This window comes from Lynx rufus, unplaced genomic scaffold (assembly GCF_022079265.1).
Source record: "Lynx rufus isolate CCGP_SWC_20201006 ecotype Redwood Valley unplaced genomic scaffold, mLynRuf1.p SCAF_5, whole genome shotgun sequence".
NCBI classification, from domain to species: Eukaryota; Metazoa; Chordata; class Mammalia; order Carnivora; family Felidae; genus Lynx; species Lynx rufus.
In genome coordinates, this window is record NW_025814867.1 from 60,573,345 (window position 1) to 60,596,455 (window position 23,111).

Consider the following 23,111-nt stretch of genomic DNA (forward strand, 5'->3'; position numbering starts at 1 on the left):
TTAGTTAAGTTTGTAGATATTCGCTGTGTTAGTACTTTCCATATTTAACTTCAAGGCAGGTTTTTATAATAATAATTGATCAAAAATATTTGCCTATAGAAGCAACCAGAAGGGCAACTGGTTAGAATGCATTGCTCTGAAAATGTACATTTTTATATAAAACCACTTGGGAATAGATGATACCAGTTAATATTGGCCCCTCTGTAGTCCAATCTATCTTTTATTAAGAAGGCACAGAAAGTGAAAGGTGACGGATAAAAGCAGCACTAAGACATTGTCTGAAGGCGAAACTTTCTGAAGTTTAAATACAAAGTCAAGGAGGGGCAGCTGGATGGCTCAGCTGGTTGAGCGTTTGACTCATGGTCTCACAGTTTGAGTTCGAGCCCTGCACCAGGCTCTGCGGTGACAGCTCTGAGCCTGGAGTCTGCTTCAGATTCTGTGTCTCTGTCTCTCTCTGCCCCTTCCCTGCTCACACTTTGTTAATCTCTCTCTCAAAAATAAATAAACATTTAAAAAATCTTTTTTTAAATATAAAGTCAAAGAATGGCACGGAATTCTTGGTTCCTCTCTGCATTTTATATTCATATTTTATGTGACAATGAAATATTTATTTTTGTTTCAATTATAATTGCTTCTTATTTCTTTTAATCTTCACTTCACTACTTGTTTCTTGATATAATTGCTTGGCTCTTCGTTCACGATCCAGAATTTCTTTGGGGAACAGGTTTTTCTCATCAAATACAGCGTTCAAAGCTACAAAATGATGAAGAAAATAACATGTAAATTATACTTGGTAAGAGGCCCAATTAAATGAAATAGTGGGGAGAAAATTCCCATTTGAATTCATCTGAAAATTTGTATGTTTCTAACACCAAGAGTGTATCTGGGGGGATTTTCTCTTAAGTTCCTGCTATTTCTTTGACTTCGGTTTAAATTAAAAAGCTAAATTTTAACAGAGTTTGTTCTATTAATGTATTTATATCATGATGATTTCCACCACTCTCAGTAGAAGACTAAAGAAGCTTGTGTTTTCCATTTTTGCTTTTTCATCTACTTAGCAGCTATCAAAGACTCATAATAAGCCAAGAACAGATTATTCTGTATTGAAATAAGACAATGAAAACAATCAAAACACAATTTGACTGTCTGCACCACTAAACAAGCTCTTCTGCAATCACGTCCTTATAAGATACTTTGATCTACAGGGATCTGTGGCTTCAGAAAAAAAGAGCCAAATTATCCCCCATGAGTGGCCGTCTTATGCATCAGTGAGATGTAGGAGGAAATTGTGCCATGCATTCGAGAAAATAATTTTGGCCTTTTGCTTAATTCTATCATTTCAACAAATGCTTACTGGATGTATATTATGCACAATGTCCTATGCTTGGGCATAAATGAGGCACAGATATGACTCAGTCGCAGGCCTTCTTCCAACTGGTAGAAAGCAGGCACAGTGCCCAAATGACCAAAATATCAAGTACAATAAGTTACAGTTCTGAGAAAATAGGAGCAACAGAAATTTTGGTTAAGCATATAAAGAGATTGTAACAATATGCAGAGATCAGAGGAAAAGCTTGAAGAATTAGACACTATTTGAGGCAGATTTTGAAGTCCAGATAGGATTCTAATTGATAAGAAGGGCCACGGAGGTGAGGAAGGGTTAGCAAGAGGGAAAGGAAATGTCAACGAGAGAGAACAAAGCAAACCAAAGTGTGGAGAAACAAGAGCCACCGTTCAGGTAATTCTGAATAATTCAGTACAATGTGACCAAGGTTCAAAAGAGAGAGAGAATGAGGTTGGAGCAGGACAAAGGAATACTTTAAATGGCAACCCCGAGGAATATGAAATAAACTACATAAACATTGAACAACTTCACCGTATACTGCCATCTTTACATATATGAACTAGGGGGAAAAAAACAAAAAACAAAAACCAAAAAAAACCCTCTCCACTTCCCATATAAACATGATTGTATAAGTCAATATCCTTCCCCATTTTCTCTTGAATATTATACTAGAACAACCAGGAAAAATGAAAACAAATAATAATTTGGCAAACAAACTCCACGTGAGTGAAGCCCAAAGATAGAGGTAACCTGCAGCCTGCAAAACAGGAACAAGGGCAGCCAAAGAGCTGTTACATGAGATAAGGTGATGAGTCTGAAAGTGTAAGAAGGCCAGCAGCCACAGCATCTCAGAAAGTTCTAGCAAAAAGACACTGACTAAAGGCGAGGGGCTCACCCTGCAGTACAAATGCTTTATCTTTCATTTACATCTATGGATGCAAACAGAGGTGAACAAGGCCGGAAGCAAAAGCCCTCCACGACACCTTGTTTGGTTCAGAGAAACAGATGAGGCAGGGCTACATGAAGAATCATGCACATGAGCCATTTTTTCCTAAAAGCAGTTTGCCTGTCAGTTGTAAAAACTGAAGGCCACTCCAATCCCCCACCACAAACTCTCACCTAGGGACCTACTACAAACTTCAGGTCTAAAAAAATCCAACTCATTAAAACTAATTATTAAGACAGGAAATTTAAAAAAATGGCATAGAGTGGACACAAAGGACTATAAGCAAAATTAGAAACAAAACAAAACAAACTTTAAAAAGGGCAGAAGAGGGGCACCTGGGTGGCTCAGTTGGTTGAGCGTCTGACTTTGGCTCAGGTCATGATCTCACGGTTTGAACTCCAGGTCGGTCTCTATGCTGATAGCTCAGTGCCTGGAGGCTGCTTCAGATTCTGTGTCTCCCTCTCTCTCTGCCCCTCCCCTGCTTGCTCTCTCTCTCTCTCTATCTCAAAAATAAATAAAAACATTAAAAAAATTTTAAAAGAGAAGAATGAATCAATATATAAACTACCTCCAGAAATACGCTGCCACACTGGCCAGATAAATATTGTTACTAAGCGCTTTGTCACAAACTATATTTTAAAACTCGAAAAAGCACTTATTTCTGTAAAGGAAGATCACAGAGCAGAAGTGAAAGAGCTCCGGAAATGTCACAACAGGAAGTGAGGAAAGTGAGCTGGCAGAGCTCAGGAAAAATCTCACAAGTGAGATTTTCACTCACAAGTGTGTGGTCACATAATGGGAAATGGAGTTTACAAATGAGACAAACAAATATAATAAAGTGAAAATGAAAAGAAGAGAAATGAGAGAGGAAAGTGACACTGAAAAAGAAATAGATTCAACCAACACAACAATCAGATGAGTCCTTCAGAACGAACACCAAAATGGAACAAATATTTGAAGGTATTATGTGTAAAGTTTTCCTTAAATTAGAGACAATCTGACATACACAGGAAGGACATACTGTGGCACCAGGAATAACAGAATCAGAAGTCAAACCGAAGCACATCTTCGTCAAATTATTAGACTTTAAAGAGAATCATTTGGCAGCCAGACAAAATGATCAAGTCGCTTAAAAGGAGAGAAATGTGTATCTTGCATTAGATATCTTCACGGCAATGATCAATACCGGAAGAGAGAGCAACGCCAACAAGAAAATCAAGGAAAGAACGTGTGGAGTGTGGATATTATACACACTCAAGCTGCGCCTCAAATCTAAAAATACAAAAGTTTCAACAAATCTAAAAATGCAAATTTTCAACATTCAGGAAATTCGGGGACTATTGTTTCTAAGAGAGCTTTTTGAGAAAACTACTACAAAGTAAACTGATGGATGACTGAGGAAAATTTAGAAAAAGACTTAGTGGAAAGTGCTGTATATTTTTAAATGTAGAAGTGAGATTAAAATAATATGAAGCGTAGGATAACAAAACAGACGGTAAATGCCACATGCCTGACAATGTCAAAATGATACAATTTAACAAAAACTGGAACGATTAGGGAGAAGCTTCATTCATGATAAATCAGCAACAGCTAAGAGACAAAGGACTTAAACCAACAAGTCAAGGAATAGTAGTATAAATAAATTTAACAAAATAAAAGAGGCACAAAAAAAAGATCACATTGGTGAATAAAATTGTGTGGTAGAGGGGCACCTGGGTAGCTCAGTCGTCAAGGGTCCGACTTCAGCTCAGGTCATGATCTCACAGTTTGTGAGTTTGAGCCCCGTGTCAGGCTCTATGCTGACAGCTCAGACCCTGGAGCCTGCTTCAGATTCTATGTCTCCCTCTCTCTCTGCTCCTCCCCAGCTCACACTCTGTCTCTCACTCTCAAAAATACATAAATATTAAATTAAAAAAAAAAAAAGAAGAGAAAGAGGGGAGTGAAGAAACATGCTCATTTTATCATTAGTCAACATGGATGTAATGGTTACTGTCCTAGAAAACTGAAGGGCTAGAAGAGTTATACCAACCTATGAGTATAAAGTTACCACTAGAATGTATAATACCCTCCCCAAATAAAAACAAAGAAAAAATTACAGATCCAGTGAAAACTTTAAAACCCATATAACCAATGAATGACATAAAAAAGAGTGTGAGAAATATAAAACCAAACAATATATAATATATATTTTTATATATAATATATTGACAAATTTAAATGTGCTCAATATCATGATCATAAAAATTATTTTTTAGCTGGATCAAAAGCAAAACCCAGCACACATCTAAAATGAAGTGACTCCAAAAATTTGAAATAGAAGGATTTGAAAAGTATACCAGGAAAATCAAAACCCAGAGAAAGCAGAGGTCAAAATCTAAAATCATCAGTGCATACAGAAACCCTCAAAGGATACACTGAAACTCATATTGCTTCTGCACAGAAAAGGAAACAATCAGCAAAACTAAAAGGCAACCGACAGAATGGGAGAAGATATTTGCAAATGACATATCAGATAAAGGGTTAGCATCCAAAATCTATAAAGAACTTACCAAACTCAACACCCAAAAAACAAATAATCCAGTGAAAAAATGGGCAAAAGACATGAATAGACACTTCTCCAAAGAAGACATCCAGATGGCCAACCGACACATGAAAAAATGCTCAACATCTCTCATCATCAGGGAAATACAAATCAAAACCACAATGAGATACCACTTTACACCTGTCAGAATGGCTAACATGAACAACTCAGGCAACAACAGATGTTGGCGAGGATGCGGAGAAAGAGGATCTCTTTTGCACTGTTGGTGGGAATGCAAGCTGGTGCAGCCACTCTGGAAAACAGTATGGAGGTTCCTCAAAAAACTAAACATAGAACTACCCTACAACCCAGCAATTGCACTACTAGGCATTTATCCACGGGATATAGGTGTGCTGTTTCGAAGGGACACATGCACCCCCATGTTTATAGCAGCACTATCAACAATAGCCAAAGTATGGAAAGAGCCCAAACATCCATCGATGGATGAATGGATAAAGAAAATGTGGCATATATATACAATGGAGTATTACTCAGCAATCAAAAAGAATGAAATCTTGCCTTTTGCAACTATGTGGGTGGAGCTGGAGGGTATAATGCTAAGTGAAATTAGTCAGTCAGAGAAAGACAAAAATCATATGACTTCACTCATATGAGGACTTTAAGAGACAAAACAGATGAACATAAGGGAAGGGAAACAAAAATAATATACAAACAGGGAGGGGGACAAAACAGAAGAGACTCATAAATATGGAGAACAAACTGAGGGTTACTGGAGGGGTTGTGTGGGGGGGGCGGCTAAATGGGTAAGGGGCAGTAGGAATCTACTCCTGAAATCATTGTTGCACTATATGCTAACTAATTTGGATGTAAATTTTAAAAAATAAAATTAAAATAAATTAAAAAAAAAAAGAAACTCATATTAGTGGATTCCAGAAATAAGTGATACCGGAAACTGAACAAACCAGTGTGATAGAGGAGAGGGAGATTTCTCACTGAATAATTTTTCTTATGTTCTAATATTTGACCGTGTATATTTTGGTTTTTAGCAATAGCACAAAAATGAATAAACCTGGACTATCTCTTAAGCAAAGCTACAAATGAAAATACTTTCCATTTGTCTAATGCCAGCAGTGTAAGATATATGGATTTCTGTATATTAGTCATTGATTCTGCCCTGTATGCCTGCGGATTAGCATTTGAGAATCATGAGACATTCTGAATGCCTTAGAGCTCTCCTGAAATCCACTATGAAAGCCAGAAATTTCCTTTTGAAATAAACTCTCGCTGTTTTATTGAGATTTGTCTCTCAACTAGATGAGGAATTTCTACATAATTGACTGGGTTTCAGGACAGTTATACCAATAACTAACTGATAGGGCCTTGAGAGAAAATCTTGCCCATTTTTTGTTTAGTTAAAAAAAAGGTGATAAAAAATTCATATGCAAGGGTGGATCCTCGTTTCCTGGGCCCAAAGCTTACAAGTTGGGGGGGCTTTCTTAAAGAAAAAATATAAAGTTACAAATATATAATTATTCATAAAACTAGCTATTTATTTGGGATGAGAAAATAAATCTCAGCAAACTATTAAAGTTTTGTAGAGTTGGGTCCTTTTATTCTGAGATTTATTTTAGGAAACACACCAGAAATGCTTACCCGGAAATGATTCCTGCTTGCAAGTGGGGCTTCCTGGAACCGGGAACAATAAAACTTCCAGCAACTATTAATACTCACAAGGGTCTTTGCATATGAGGCCTATTAAAACTTCTTGGCTTCACTGGCAAACTCTTTTATTTGGCAAAAATGATGTCATTAACCTAACACCTTCTAAATGGATAATGGTAATCAATTCATCTTAGTATTCAAAGTAACAACATCTGCTAGGTTTACGGCACAATGTTTTCATATGATGATGTGAGGGAGTCTGCAATGGAATGTGTGATGTATCTAAGAGACCATTAACCATTTATTGAACTTATTTAAGATTATAAAAGAATGCCTTTAACCTTGCTGTGATAACTTGTTTTTGTGAAGTATTAAATGGCAAGGCTAAAGCTCCCAGTTATTCAATCAAACATTAATCTAGGTATTTCTCTGAAGGGATTTTGCAGATATAATTAAAGTCCCTAATCAATGGACTTTAAGTAAAAGAGATTATCCAGGATAATCTGGGTGAGCCAGATTTAATCAGCTGGAAGGCCTTAAAAGCAAGGCTGGGGCTCCCCGAAGACAGGGAAAAAATTCCACCAATGGACAAGAGTTTCTTCCTGTATCCATGGAGTTTCAAACTCACCTTTCCTGGCTGCCTGTGGACAACAGCTTTAACCTGTGCCCACTCTGCCCATGATCTTCCCTTTCTGACTCAGTCCTACTCATTTTGGATTTGCTCAAACCAAATCAGCCCCCACAGTCCCATAGGCCAATTCCTTGTCATAAATTTCAGTATATGGTCCTGCTGGTTCTGCTTCCCTGAAACCTGACTGGTACATTTGCCATAAAGGGCATTGTGTACTATAGGACAATTGTGAAGGGTCAAGTGTTCCTATTGAGACAGACTGGTTTGTCAAGATTCTGATGGTTTGTGACTAGAGTCTGTTGGGATATTCCATGTGAAGAAAATTTGTGTTTATTCAAATATATAGCTGATCTTAAAGCACTCTCAATATCTCAATAATACAATAGGTATTATATGGGACCTCAAGTCTCCCACTTCTTGCCCTCAACAAATTACTTTGAATCTTGAAGAGTAGTTGGTTTAGAAGGGCTAGTAACGGTTAATGTACATTAGCCTCTAAAGGCTTCCCTTCACACCTAAATCCAAATTCCTTGTGCAGGCTACATGGCCCCACATGATCGGATCCCTAGCCTCTTCAATCTCATTGTGTACCAGTCTCCATCTCTCTCACACTACCCCAGCAACAGCGACTTTCTTTCTGCCCCCAGAACATGTCAACCCTGTTCCCAACTCAATAGTTTGACACTTCTGGATAATTTCCTTGGAAAATTCTACCCCTAATATTTAGTAGGAGTGCTTTCTTTCAGGATTCAGCTAAAAAATCAGAGGAACCTTTGCTGATGCCCCCTAGTCATGTCTTATCACATTATTGTGCTTTCTTCATGACTCTTACCTCTTACAATATCGTTATCCAATCTTATCTCCTTATATTTACTTATTTATTGTCTGTCTTTCCCCTAGATGGTAAAGTCAACAAAAGCAAAGATCTTGTCTGCCTTTATACCTCATATATTCATAGTACCCAGCATTGTGTCTGGTACATGGAAAATATTAAATGTGTGTGTGTGTGTGTGTATATATATATATATATATATATATATATACATACATACATATATAATAAATGAACAAATTTAAATGAATAAATATATATTATATAAATATATATATATAAAATACATATTATATATATATATATATATAAATGAACAAATGAATGAAGATACCTCCAGGAATGCAAAGGGTGGGGCTCACTTCTCAAACTTTGGAATTCTTGCATTCTACAGACCTGAGAAAGGTGGTTCTCCATGTCATGTATCCATGTATCCATCCACTTACCACAGCCCCTGCTCTTAAAAATCAATATCTAATGTTATGGGTAACCATTTACATTTACCATTTCCTACCTGGGAAAATATGACATTTATACATTCACCCCTTCATTTTATAGGTGGCTGTCCAACAAGGTTTGTTATAATGATACCCAAAAGGTGTTTTAAACGTCATGAAAATGAGTGCTCGCTTCAGCAGCACATATACTAAAATCGGAACCATACAGAGAAGATTAGCATGCCCCCTGTGCAAGGATGACACGCAAATTCGTGAAGCGTTCCATATTTTAAAAAAAAAAAAAAGGTCATGAAAATGAAAGATGTGGTGGTCATGAAGCTATTAAAACATTTCCAATAAAATGAAAGGATTCAGTGAACCTAATAAAGCAAAGTTAATCTTTTATCGTCTGATCCTTCCCTTGTCCCCTGATTGGCAACCAACCATATTAGACAAGCAATAATGGCAAAGCTCACAAAGGCATCCTGGCAAGAAAGGACTTGATGGCGATCTAAACATAGCACTGCAATTACCAGCTGTTGTTTGTTGATGAATATACAGTATTCTGAAAACCTTCTAGTTCACATCCTGCATCCTATTCTAAGTCCTCTAGATAACTACTTCTCAAACTTTGATGTGCATGAGAATCACCTAAAAATCTTGTTAAAATGCAGATTCTGAGTCAATAGAGCTGAGCTGGGGCCTGTGCTGCTACATTTCTAGCATGATCCCAGGCTGTGCCCATGCTATTATCTGCTGACCAAGTTTCTAATTCCCGAATATAGACTCTAGATCAGTACAGCCACGCCGTCATTCAACTTTAGCCATCAATGAATAACAATATGGTACCAAAGCAAAAGGTTGTTGGCAAGGTGGTGAGGATTGGTCTAAATGCTTTAACAGTCTTCATATAATGCTTAAATGACTGTGGTTCAGGACCTGTTGAACTTTTTTTTTAAGACTCAATTTTTTTTTATTTCAGATTTTAATGTATTTGAACTTTAGTTTACATAGGGATAAAGGCTCAATTTTCCAAGAGCAGTTTTAGGTTTAAAACAAAATTGAAAAGAAGGTACAAAGATTTCCCATATATCCCCTGCCTCCATACATGAATAGCCTCCCCCTTTATCAACATCACTCACCAGAATGGTACATATTTCCCCGAAAATGAATCTACATTGGCTCATCATAATCACCCAAAGTACATAGTTTACCTAAGGGTTCACTATTTGTGGTGTACATTATATAGGTTTGGAAAAAAGAGTAATGACCTATATCCCTCACTATAATGTCGTACAGAGTATTTTCACTGCCCTAGAAAACCCTCTGCTCCCATTCGTCTTATCTCCCCTTCTCTGGAAACCACTCATCTTTTTACCATAGTTTTGCCTTTCCCAGAATGTCATGTAGTTGGAATCATTGTATGTACCTTTTCAGATTGGCTTCTTTCACTTAGTAACATTCACTTAAGATTCCTCCGTGTCTTTTCATGGCTTAATAGCTCATTTCTTTTTAGTGCTGAATAATATTCGATTATCTGGGTGTACCTCAATTTATTTAGACATTTACTTAGTGAAAAACATCTTAGTTGCCTCCAAGTTTGGGCAATTATGAATAAAGTTGCTTTAAACACCCATGTGCAGGCTTTTGTGTGTATGTAAGTTTTCACCTCCTTTGGCTAAACACCAAGGAGCATGATTATTGGATTAAATGGTAAGAGTATGCTTCCTTTGGTAAGAAACTGCCAACTGTCTTCCAAAGTGGCTGTACCATTTTGCATTCCCACCAGCAATGAATAAAGTTTCCTGTTGCTCCATGCCCTCGTCAGCATCTGGCAGTGTCAGTGTTCTAGATTTGGGTCATTCTCACAGGTGAGGAGTGGTATCTCATTGTTGTTTCACTTTGTATTTCCCTGATGATATATGTGGGGCATGTGTTGAACCTTTTAACAGATGTTTTTCACATATTACCAATGTCTGTCTTGTAGGACCCAAATTTTGGTGTGTGTGTGAGTGTGTGTGTGTGTGTGTGTGTGTGTGTGTGTGTTTGACTTTCAAGATAATTTAGTGCTATCATATAAAGATATAAAATGATAAGAAGGAATTCCACTTCTAAGATGCCTGTTTTATGCCCATTCTTTAGTTATTTAAAATTTCCTGAGGTGCAGCACACGTAACGGTCTCTCATTTCTTACTTAAAGTGAATATATCTATACACGCTGTCATGCTTCCTTTTTGTATTTTAATTATTTGTTCCAGTGAGAAATTTCTCACAATATCAGTGATTTTTTCTTTATTGGTACTAGATTTAAGATTATATTCTAAAGCAAAAACATAGTAAATTAGATTTTACTAAAAGCCTGTGTGTATATTTTCACCCTATAGTTTAAGAACGATGCAGAGAATTTTGTGTTGCAATGGAAAACCACACATTGCCTCTACTACACCCTTCCGAGCTGTCAGAGTCTGGCTGCTGAGTTCACTACTGTTGAGCTATTTTGTCCCTCTTTGTAAATTGCAGGTTATCCTGCCAATGGATACACAAATTCTGTCTCATCTGGTGGAATACTTTTTTCATGTTTATTTATTTATTTTGAGAGATGGAGAGAGAGAGATCATGAAATAGCATGCATGCACACAAGCAGGAGAGAGGCAAGAGAGAGAAGGAGAGAGAGAATCCCAAGCAGACTCTGTACTGTCAGCACAGATCCTGATGCAGGTTTTAATCTCACAATCATGAGATCATGACCTGAGCCAGAATCAAGAGAGCCGGACGCTTAACTGACCCACCCAGGCGCCCCCTCTGGTAGAGTTCTAATTGACTTCCTCTCCTGCTTTGGAAACACGTTTTGGAATCTACCTGCAGATTGGACTGGAGACTGTTAACATGCACAAATTGTCGGTTCTTACAGATTTTCAAATTTTCCAGTTCCCTTCAGTATCTGACTACAATACTCCAAATGAACTTTCCCAGTTCTTCTCACACCCGACTAAAACTGAGAACTAAAACCCGACAGCCCAAATCCCTATCTAGACTCTACGCTGCCTGCCACTATGCTTTTCTCTCAGGATCTCTTCAGGATCCAGAACAACTGACCTTTGTCACCAACTCGCAACATATGTCTCAACTGGTTTTGCAGGAGCAACACCAATGAGAATCCCTGAGGGACCACTTCTGAGACCATGCTTTGTGCCTCTAGGAGGTTTATGATCACCTCTGGGTTGCTCCATGATGAGACATATTCCTTCCTCTTTTTTTTTTTAATTTTTTTTAATGTTTATTTATTTCTGAGAGAGAGACAGAGCATGAGCGGGGGAGGAGCAGAGAGAGAGGGAGACACAGAATCCGAAGCAGGCTCCAGGCTCTGAGCTGTCAGCACAGAGCCCGTTGCAGGGCTCGAACTCACAGACCGCGAGATCATGACCTGAGCCGAAGTCAGACGCTCAGCTGACTGAGCCACCCAGGCGCCCCTATTCCTTCCTCTTAAACAAAAGAGAGGGACTGACAGTATTGAACTTTACCTGAGCCCTGTACTCCTTCCCGGAAAGCAGAGACAGTTAAGAAACTCCTCTACTATTTTGTGTTTGGGAGACAAATAACAGTAAAGGAGGACTCTGCTCTCCTACTGCGAGATAAGACCCTCTGTGCCTGTCCCCAGAAGTCTAGTAAGACTCATGGATTCACTAACCTGTCTCTGTAACAGGTCAGGCCCCTTTCCTTTCCTTTGAGACACTCCTTTTAACAAATATTCTCCCTATGCAATAGCTTGCAATAAAATCATCTCTTTAATTGTCCTGTTCATTTTGTCTTTGCCAAAACAACAACAACAAGAAAAAAACAATTCACCTGAGGTATCGCCAATGGAGCATCCTCTCTACATTGAAAAATTTAAAGATTTTACAGATACAGTATAAATGGGTTCTAGGGAATTTATTGGTGAAACCTGACCCAGAGACATTTCCAAGTCACTTCTAGGTTTTTGAATAAGGCATATCAAAGAGGGGTTTCAAGCTGTTTGAGAACCCACAGGGAAGAGCTTGGAAGCTAAAGAGAGAGTATGAAAGATGTTTCAACTTGAAAGGGAAAGAAAGAGAATACAACAGGACATTAAAAACCCAGTAGGCAAGACTAAAAAAGTCACCAGGAGATTATGAAGTGTTTGAAAACTGTCCCGAGTTCCAAAGTGGTAGTTTAGAATATTGATAGTAAGTCTGGCAAAATGCCCCTCATCATACAATTGCCAAATAACCTTCCACACACTGTAATTACGGGGATGGCAGTTGTGTGTGGAAAATGCAGCACAAAGATTTAAGGCAGACCATTGTAATGAAATTGTGGAGGGGGGATATGTCGGTAATTGAGATTCCTTTTAAGTGCTCTTTTATTGTAACTTTTTTTTTTAATTCAGCAGCATCCTCCTGAAAAAAAGAACAATTTTAAATGAAAGTGATAAAAATAGGTACTATTATAGTAAAGTGGTTGATTTTAGAAATCAGCATAAGAATAAGCTGCCCTGGGAATATGATTTGAACACCATTTGAACAAGGGAGAGGACACCTAGAAATATTAACAACACGAACAACTAAATAACATGGCCACTGCTCGCGTAGGGCCCAGAGAGTCCGTGCCACAGATTCTGCATAAAGAAAACAGGGACTTAGAGATGTCTAGTGCAATAACAATGGGACAATGGCAACCCAATATTATCAATAAAGAACATGTATCAAATTCTCAGTAGGTGTCAGGCCCTATGCTAAAGGCTTCACCTGAATGATTTCACTTACTGTTCACAGCAACATGAGGATGGTAACTAATATGATGCCATTTTCATTTGAAGAAACTAAGGCCCAGAGAGTTTAATTGACCTGTTCAAAGTCATAAAGCTAGCAAGTGATAGAGTCTTGGTTTGAAGCCAAATGTATGCTCAAAATGTTGCCTTTAGACCATTATTGCTTCGAGTCTCCCAAGTTTGATTCCCTTTATAAATGCAAATTCTCCCAAAAGACAACCATAGCCACCAACACCTTATAACTTCATAGGAATGATGACTGTAATTTCAAAAGATAGAAAATAACGTAAAGGGCCAGGCGTGGGGGAGAAAGCACAGAAACAGAGGTAAAATGATAATAGGCCAGTTACCAATGGATTGCCCTCAGTTCCAAGTCCACTCTTCACTGCTTGCTTTGTGATAATGGACTGGAGCCCTATAAATATTTCTTTTGCCAGCTGGTGTGATGTTGCTCCCTATCATAGGGGATGCCAGCAGGACACTGGAGGAGAAGTGGATTTCTCTTACAAGTGGGTGCTCCTGTCACCATACTCCTGCAGGGCACTTTCTCCAGCACTAGACTCCTATAGTATGGACTCCCCCAGTACCAAGCCCCACAGTGGCTTTTCCCCTCCAGACTCCTATGATGCAGGCATGGATGACTTCTCCAGAGCCCAGAATCAGCAGCTTTCCTTGTCACCCTTCAGGTAAGCTTTGCAGCAGAGTGCCACCCACCTGGCACCACCCGGTGAATGGCTTTCCGTAACAACCCAAGAGGTGAGCAGAGGTCCACCACTGTGACTCCTCCTGTGAACAGCCTCCCCTGCACTCCTTTGGTGGCTTTGCAGTGAGTTCTGAGGTGCAGCACCTCCCCGTGGATGGTTTCCCATGGCCACCCTGGGAGATTTTTGCTATGTCCTACCTGCGACAGCTCTGCCACCTTGCTATCCAGTGACACGAAGAAGCCTTCTCAAACAAGGTCTAGGTATCAGCCCTAGCTTGGATGGGCATCTTCCTTGGTCTATCTCAGGCTTGAGGGGGGAGTGGCTGTTCTTTAGATCTGCTATTCCCAAGTTCTTTAGAGTTCTCTTTACTTCCTACTAGCCAATTTTCTATAATACCCATGATTATATCTACAACCAGAAAAAGAAAATGAACTTAAATATAAAAGGAATGCTGAAACTTGCCTGTACTTGCTTTTCAGCTACCTCTCTGTATCTCTTTCCTACTATAGTCAGTTTCTTGGAAACATATTAGCTTTTTTCGGTTCATGTCCCAGCCACCTCCATCACAACATATTTTGAAAACTGACTCTAAACCATCTTCTCCTCCTGTATTTCCTCTCTCAATAATAGTCTCTCTCTCTCTCTCTCTCTCTCTCTCTCTCTCTCTCGGACATAGTTATCCAAGCTAGAAATCTGAAAGTCATTCATGTGCTTACCTATTGTCATTGAACCTTTAAGTTCAATCTCCTTAGCATGTCTCAAATTAGTTACTTCCTTTCTAGGATCTCCATGGCTTCAAAATAATAACAGATACCATTTAATGAATGCAGCATATATGCTAGCCATTGTGCTGAAGTTAGCCCACACCACTTCAAAATCAGGTATGATTAGCCCCATTTTATACACGTGAAAACTGAGACTTGGTAGATTGTGTAATTTATCCAGATATAAACAACTAGTGAAAGGCAAACTAAAGATTCAAAAGCAGATAGCTGGCTACAAACAATAAGCTCCTACTGCTCTAATATGCTGCCTTCAGTCTAACTCCATTATAATGCATCTACTACAGTTTCCAGAAAGCGTCGTAAAATGCGTACCCGGTCGTGTCACTTTCCTGTTTTAAACATTTCAGCAGAAATCTCTTTTTCTGAAGAGGTTTAATAGCTAGTGGTAGGTCATCCTTTTCATTTCACCAGACAGAACAACAAAAACAGGTAAATTACAGAAATAATATTTTCAAAGCTATCAGAGGGCGACAGAAGCAAAGATTATCAAATTAAAATTCCAGAGGCAGTAGAATCCCTCTTAGATGGGCTAAAATTGCCAAATATTTTCTTCTCTTTATGGATTTATCACATCTGGGCATCGCTAAGAAACAGGATTGTCAATAGACAAAGAGACGAGTTTTGATGACAATGTGGGTTAAGGTTTGACATATTGGAATCTAGAGAAATTCCACAATAGTCAGTTCCCTATAAGTTCCCTATTTTTTAAGTGCTAGGATGATGGAGACTGTGGATGGGACTGGAGAGGAATGTGTCCTGTAATCTTGCAGTACTTAGGAGACAATATATCAATAAAAGGAGAGGCTTAAAACAGACAGACATTTGAAATCAGAAGTAGACTAAGTCGACTGTAACCAAGCACTGACCAAGCTCAATTTGTAACTGAATCAACATGATGTACCCTTCATGTGCTCTGCCCAATTAAGGAAAGGGTCAACTACCTCTGGGAGAAAATAACATTAATTTCAGCATCTATAGATATTTTACACATAATTCCTGTCATACAATTTAAAATTATGCAAAATTACTAGACTTGCAAAGAAGGAAAATGTGACCAATAACAAAGAAGAAAAAATAGACATTAGAAGCAGACCCCAAGATCATCCAGATATTGAGGTTAGCAGTGCCAGACTTTAAAATTACTATTATAAATATGTTAAAGAAAAAGAGATAAAGTTTGGACAAAATGGATGAAAATGTGAATAATTTCAATTGAGAAGAACTAAAAAATATATGTATGTAAAATCTGAAATTGGGGCCTGATCACATGAGTTTAACAGCAGACTGGTGAAGGACAGGGTTAGTAATGCAAATACAAGTCAATATAAAGTACCCAAAATAAAGCTCAGAGAGGAAAATCAGATGGAAAGAAGAGAAGAATGTAAGAAACATTTATGATGTAAGGAGTGTTTAACATGTACAGAAATGCAATCCCAGAAGGACAGGAGAGTGAGAATTGGAAAGAAATTATAATCAAAAAGATAATGGCCAAGAATTGTCCAAACTTGAAGAAAGATTTATTCAAGAGTTCCTATCAACACCAAGCAATATAGTGAGAAAAGCATATTTATATCCATCATGATAAAACTTCTGAAAACTGAGGGTAAAGAGAAAAATCTTTAAAGAAGCCAGGTTAAAAAAAAAAAAAGATATTACACTCAAAGGAGCCACAATCATAATTAAAAAAAATTTTTTTAATGTTTATTTATGTTTCAGACAATGCAAGAGACAGAATGCAAGCAGCAGAGGGGCAGACAGAGGGAGACACAGAATCTGAAACAGGCTCCAGGCTCCAAGCTGTCAGCCCAGAGTCCGACACGGGGCTCGAACTCACGAACCATGAGATCATGACCTGAGCCGAAGTCGGACGCTTAACCGACTGAGCCACTCAGTAGCCCCAGGAGCCACAATCATATTAAAAACTGAATTTTAATCAGGAATTATGGGAGCAAGGAAACAATGAGATGCTATCTTTAAAGAGCTGAACAGAATTAAAAAAAATCACTGGTATTTAGAGTTTTAAACCCAGTGAAAATATCCTTCTGAAGTCAAAATAAAATAAATGCCTTTTTAAGACACATAAAATGACTCCCCAGCAGACTCACATTATAAGAAATACTGCAGGACATTCTTCAGATGGAAGGAATATAATCTCAGGTGGGAGCCTGCTATCATAAGAGGGATAAAGGACACAGAAAAGAGTATTGCAATCTTCTGAGTAATCACTAAAAGAATAATACAAAGAGATATAAAAACAGAAGAATTAATAGTAGAGATAAAATGGAATAATTCAAAATATTTGACTGAAACATTCTAATGGATCCTCGTTTCTGATAAAATAAATGCCAAGGTCTTTAGCACAGCACACTAGGTACTCCAGAATCTGGCCCTATTTACCTATCTAGCCTTAATTCTTGCCATGCTCCTTCTAGAACCATTTGGGACTATGTGTAGCCCCCAGACATTTGGGACTATGTGTAGCTTCCGCAGCAACCCATGTCACTCCCACCACCTTACATTTGCATGTGCTGCTCCTTTGCCAGAAATATCATCCCCTTTTTTTTTCCCTACCTGACTAATCTAATAGCAACTTGACTTTTAGTATCCAGCTCAACATAATCAAGTTTCTCAAAAAAAAAAAAAAAAAAAAAGAACCATCTATGAATCTCCATGTGGTCTCACACTGGCCAGTGCATATTTCTGTCATAGTCCTTGGTATAAAACACAATTATTTGTTTCCTTATCTATTTTGACAACTAGTCTTCAAGATCATTGAAGGCTGGGCCTCTACAGGTTGACTCTGTCTCCAGCCTCTAGCACAGAGGCCAGCACAGAGAAGGCATTCAATATCTACCACAGAAAAGGCTACACACACAAATGAACAAACATTATCTCTATATCTGCTAGTTGAAGACTCTATAATATTATACAAAGCATGTTACAATCCTCCATCATCCTCAACAACTTTATTTTAAAAAAAATTTAATGTTTTTATTTATTTTTGAGACAGAGAGAGACAGAGCATGAGCAGGGGAGGGGCAGAGAGAGAGGGAGACATAATCTGAAACAGGCTCCAGGCTCTGAGCTGTCAGCACAGAGCCCGACACAGGGCTCGAACTCACAGACTGCGAGATCATGACCTAAGCTGAAGTCAGATGCTTAACCGACTGAGCCACCTAGGTGCCCCAAGAACTTTATTTCTAAATAGCATACCAGTAGCTTAAACTCAACACCTTCTTTTTTTTTTTTAATGTTTATTTATTTTTGAGAGACAGAGAAAGAGACAGAGCATGAGTGGGGGACAGGCAGAGAGGAAGACACAGAATCTGAAGCAGGCTTCAGTCTCTGAGCTGTCAGCACAGAGCCCGATGCAGGACTCGAACCCACAAACCACGAGATCATCACCTGGGCCCAAGTCAGATGCTTAACTGACTAAGCCACCCAGGTACCCCTCAAATTCAACACATTCGAAATTCAACTCTACTCATGTGTGTCAAACTCAACGTATCACTATCTGAAGTCACCCAATGCAGTCAACCTAGGATCATGTGGACTTCTGCCCTACTTCATCCCTGATGAATTTCCTTACATTGTTTCCTTCATCTTGACTTGCCCTTCTCCTCCTTCACCCTTTGGACTCCTGCTTCCCCTAAGTCCCAGCTCAGATGTGACCACCTCTCTGCATTCCTTCCTATGCCCCCCCAGTTAATCTGGCTTCACCCTGGATGCTTCCACAGAATATGGTGTCACAAGTCATGCATTCTGTTGTCCTCAAAGTCTGCATCTGCCTCTCCCTTTAGTTGATAGAACTTAAAAAAAAAAAATTCACTCATAGGGAAGGCAAATAAGTGGAAGTACTGAAAAGAGAGCAAAGGATGAAAAGCTGAAGAAGAAAATAAAAAAGAGGGATGAAAAGATCTTTAAAAAAAACTGTGTGGAAATTACAGAAAAAAAATTTATGTTGTGAAATCCAGGAGAAAAAATTTTCTTTGAAAACTTATTAGAGTATTTTAGGTATGTCCATCCAGCCATCTATCCACCCCCCTCCCTGCCCCCCACTCCCCACACGTACATTCACCTGCCCATAGGAGAATTCTGCCTGCTGCAGAATGTACAGGGTTCCTCACAGGAACAGGTCCTCGCACTGCTGAGGACAGGTGTTTGCTGCCCTCACTGCTGCCCTCTCCCACTTTCTTGTCCCCCAGCATCTGCATACTCTCTGTCTTCTATTTCCCTTGTCTCAGTTCTGATCCCTTGCTCTCTCTTGGGTTTCTTCCCGTGTTCATGTTCTATGTCTCTACTGTCTTTACACTTTGTCCTGGCTCTGGGGATCTTTTCTTACTGTCTGTTCCTCAGATTCTCATCTGTCTGTGACTCAGAAGGACAAGATAAATGCTCCCCATATTTATTTGTAAAAGATGAATCATCCTGGGGGGAAAAAGGCAGGATGATAGATTGAAAGCTCTGTCAGATGCACAAATGGCTATTTAGAGCCCTAAAGTTTATGGATTCATGGTTTTAAAAGAAATGAGCAGAAGCCATTAGATGACTCTCATGAGACCAAATAAATGATTATAAGTTTAGAAAAGAAAAACTCTGAGTAAAGGCAAAGGAAGCTGATAACAATTAGACTGGAAACCATGGCAATGAGGAATGACAGCTGTCCCTTGCTTACAAGTAGAATTAAAAAAAAAAAAAAAAATGTTGACCAGCTGCTCTCCTTTTCCATAGGGAACCAAGCAGAGACAAGAAGCTTAAACTTCCTCCAGCATGGACATAAAAAACAAAACAAAACAAAACAACAACAACAACAACAAAAAACCTCCTCCCTCCTAAAGGGTGATTATTTCTCAGGGATGATGTTGAACCCTCATCCCAGAAGATTTGAAAAATTTAGAGACCACAGATCTCAGATTGTTTGAGTATAGTTCTGATCATCTGACTGTGACAAGTTGGAAATGTGCACTTCATTAATTATTTTAAATGAGTTCCCCGCCGGGTCCATATGCTTTCTGAGTGCCTCACTAAGATTCAGGTTGCGCCGGCTGCACTCCCGGAAGGCCCCTCTATGCGGGGAGGATTTCTGTACCGAAACTCTTCTTCAAATCCTTAGGAACTTGGAAGCCTGTAACAGTCTGAAAATCAGAGCCTTCTTTTGCACATCTTGTTTCTGAATCTCCGGAGATTACTCACTTATATTTTCTAAGCTGAGCTTTCTTGTCCTCTCATGATATTAGCCCAACACTGCAGCTGGAAGTCTTGAACACAATGCACTTTAAGTAGCCTCTATTTACAGTGTTCCACATGCCAAGAACAAAACCAGATTGTCAAAGACCCGGTTCGAAAGCGGTCTTAGGATATCTCTTTCTCTGGTATCAGTTTTGAAAATGAAGATTATTTGGGGAAGGGGGTTCTCATCCGTGGCAGACTCAAAATACATATTCATGGCATACTGACTTCAGACAACTGACAAAATAAAAATACACTTTTTATGTATTCCAGCCTGTTGGCTGCCCTTTTTGAGAGCACAGATCAACGGCTGAGCTATAAATCTTAGCAGTCAAACCACGCTTCCTTTCACTGCAACCTACAAGGCAAACATGTTACTTCCACGCTTTCCTACTTTGTTTTTTGAAGTGATTGAGTTGAATGGGGACAGATGATGGAGGGGTGTGGTGGCTGAGGACTTACTTTCGGAGAGCAATGGAGGCTCTGGAATTTGGGAACACTCCTCCTTTGGCTCTTCCCGGAAATATTTCTCAGGGTCCCAAAGAAAAGCTGGTTTCGTCACTTCAGGCAGCTCTTTCAGGGCTCCGATGCTTAATGACCTGAATGCACCTTGACGACAGTGGGTTTTAGGGGAGGGCAGGAAAAAAGTAGAGTATCATTAATGCCTCAGAAGGAGCTAGCACATTTCCAAGTTAACTTTTTAAAATGTAACCTTCCTGTTACTCAGCTGGTACAGCTGCAGTGATCAGCGATGCCGGCAAACACAGCTGTTCACGATGAATCCATGGTCCTTGTATTCAAAGGGACCAAAAGGAACTTGAGGCCCCCCTTTCATTTATTTTTTTAGTTGGACTCTTTTGCTATGTTCCCTTGAAAGTGTGTATTCTGCCATTTTGGAAGAGCTCCAGTTTCTTTTATCTGCCAGAAAACTGCATCTTTTGCGGGACGGAATCTTGTTTTCACCGTTCAACAACGTATCTAAAATTTTGAATGTGCAGGTACTTTTTAATTTCGCTAACATGTAAACCAGAGCTGTGCCATTGTATTTAAGATGCACACAATGAGACGACAGAAAGGAAAGGTCTTTTATTGCTGTGCCTTAAAGCAAAGTCTCGGACAATGGGAAAAGTTTTCGTTTTGCTTCACAGGATAAATGGGAAGTGCTTCGCTTGAGATGTGATTTTATGTTTGTTTGATTGTTAGCACTGCAAAGGTAGGAACTGTGCTTTTGTCATCATGGTGGTTCAGGACCTAAGAAAAGTGAGCTAATACATATTTAGCACTTGCTATGGGACTGAAAGGGCGGGCCTACGCCGGCCGACTCCATCTTGTTCTGTGTTCTCCACCTTGAGTGACTATGTCCCCGACATGACCGCTTTTCCAGAAAATCGCACAAACCTCAGACCGCGCCTCCTCCCCTTGAGTAACCTCCAGCTCACCCATTCAAACTTCCTGATCAAAACACGCCCAGGGACCTGCTTAACAGGACCCCGACCCTTCCCCAGCCAATCGGCCAAGGCCACAGCCATTACCTCACCAACTGCCCCTAGACCCCTATAAAACCTTTGTGCTTTTGAAACTCGCTCTCTCCCTGGTATCTCACCGCTGCGTTGGTGCAGGTAGGGGATTGAGCTCGAGCTAGCTCGAATAAAGGCTCTTTTGCTTTTGCATCGGACTCGGCTCCCTGGTGGTCTTTGGGGATCACGAATTCTGGGCATAACAGGACAAGTCATGTGCTATGTCAGCAGTTCTCAAATTTTGCCAGGCATCACCATCACCGGGAGAGCTTGTAAAAACATAAGCTGCTAGGGGCTCCGTAGGTTAAGCTTCCGACTCTTGATTTCAGCTCAGGTCATGATCTTGCAGTTCGTGGATTCAAGTCCTGCGTCAGTCTCTGTGCTGATCTCTCTATCCCTACCCTGCTTATGCTCTCTCTCTCTCAAAATAAATAAACTTAAAAAAATTTAAAAAAAACATAAAGTGGTATATATCACTCCCATTTCTGATTTACTAGGGTAGGGGTGGGGCCCCAGAATGTACATTTGTAAGTTCCAGGTGATGCTCATGCTTTTGCACAGGGAATCAATATGTTATATCGAACCAAGGGAGACATCTTCACAACCTGTAAAGTATCAGTTCACCCTTCTGACAGATGAGGAAATCGCAGCCCAAGGTATTGTAATAACTTGCCTGGAATTTACATAGCTGGTAAATGGCAGACCTTCAACATAAGCTCAAATACGTTTCACTCCAAAGGTCATGCTCCAAGGCATAATAGCAATAATAATAAGAGTAACATTAGCAATAAAATTGTATACGTTTCTATAATATGCCAGGTACTGTTGTATGTATAATATGCCTTATACATATTACCTCATGTAATCCTGACAAAAAGCCTATGGCATAGATTTGTTTATAAATGTGCATTTAATATTAAATAACAATGTACGTTTTGGCAACAAAACTTCAGTAGAAATTCTAAAATCAACGTATTTACTCTATCAAAGTCTATCCCTTGGACATAAGTTGAAATAAGATTTATAGTGAGTGAAATAGTTTCATATAGTGGAGCTTTACGAAATTATTCTCATTACACTTCTAAATAATACCCTTCAGTATGATAACAACTCTTGTTTCAATTACTTTTTAAATAATTCTTTTTCTGGTTAGCCCAAACCAAACTAATATTGTTCTGTATAGCTTTGGGCTTCCTGAGGGCAAAAATATATTTTATTCATTTTCATCTCTTAAATACTTAGGGGACAGAATTAGCGTTCTGTGCCAACTCTATTTTGGATACTATAGTGGGCACTTTGTGTGTGTGTGTTTTCTGGCTTAGACCTTACACTTCAGCCATTTGTATGCTGTGCAGCCTGGGACAAGTCACAGTCTCTCTGATGTGTCTGAGCCTCACTTTTCTCCTTTGTTAAATAGAGATCACAGGACTTCACCTACCTTTATGAAGAAACACCAGCATTCCTGGCACATAGAGTAGCTGTTTGTTGTATGTCTTCCAATCTATAAAATAACAACACTATAAAAATATGTCAACAGTGATTACTTACTGGATGATTTTTGTATAAATTCTCCCTTGTAAAGGTTATGTGTTTTTTTCTTCAAGATATTTCTTTCCTTATATTTTATACCTAAATTTATGACTTCTGATGGTCTGACACTGGAAGAAAATAACACATGATGAAATACAATAT

The 23,111-nt window shown here is 39.1% G+C and overlaps 1 protein-coding gene and 1 non-coding gene across 4 annotated transcripts in view; one reads left to right on the top strand and one right to left on the bottom strand.

The window, feature by feature from the left end:
- Positions 1-598: 598 nt before the first annotated feature.
- WDR49 (WD repeat domain 49) overlaps positions 599-23,111 on the bottom strand; it is a 139,353-nt gene continuing 116,840 nt past the window's right edge. For 2 of the 3 annotated variants that reach the window (XM_047100106.1, XM_047100105.1), the window contains 3 exons: positions 22,968-23,077; positions 20,365-20,511; positions 599-753 (listed from right to left, as the gene is read on the bottom strand). In XM_047100106.1, coding sequence (XP_046956062.1) covers positions 623-753; positions 20,365-20,511; positions 22,968-23,077 — 388 coding nt within the window. In that variant the 3' untranslated portion in view covers positions 599-622. Of the gene's footprint in view, positions 754-2,626; positions 2,668-20,364; positions 20,512-22,967; positions 23,078-23,111 lie in introns of those variants that run through there. The other variant, XR_006965763.1, reaches the window with a different exon arrangement.
- On the top strand, positions 8,581-8,687 carry LOC124527346 (U6 spliceosomal RNA). Its single transcript, XR_006965810.1, has one exon. It is a non-coding gene; the product is annotated as a U6 spliceosomal RNA (small nuclear RNA).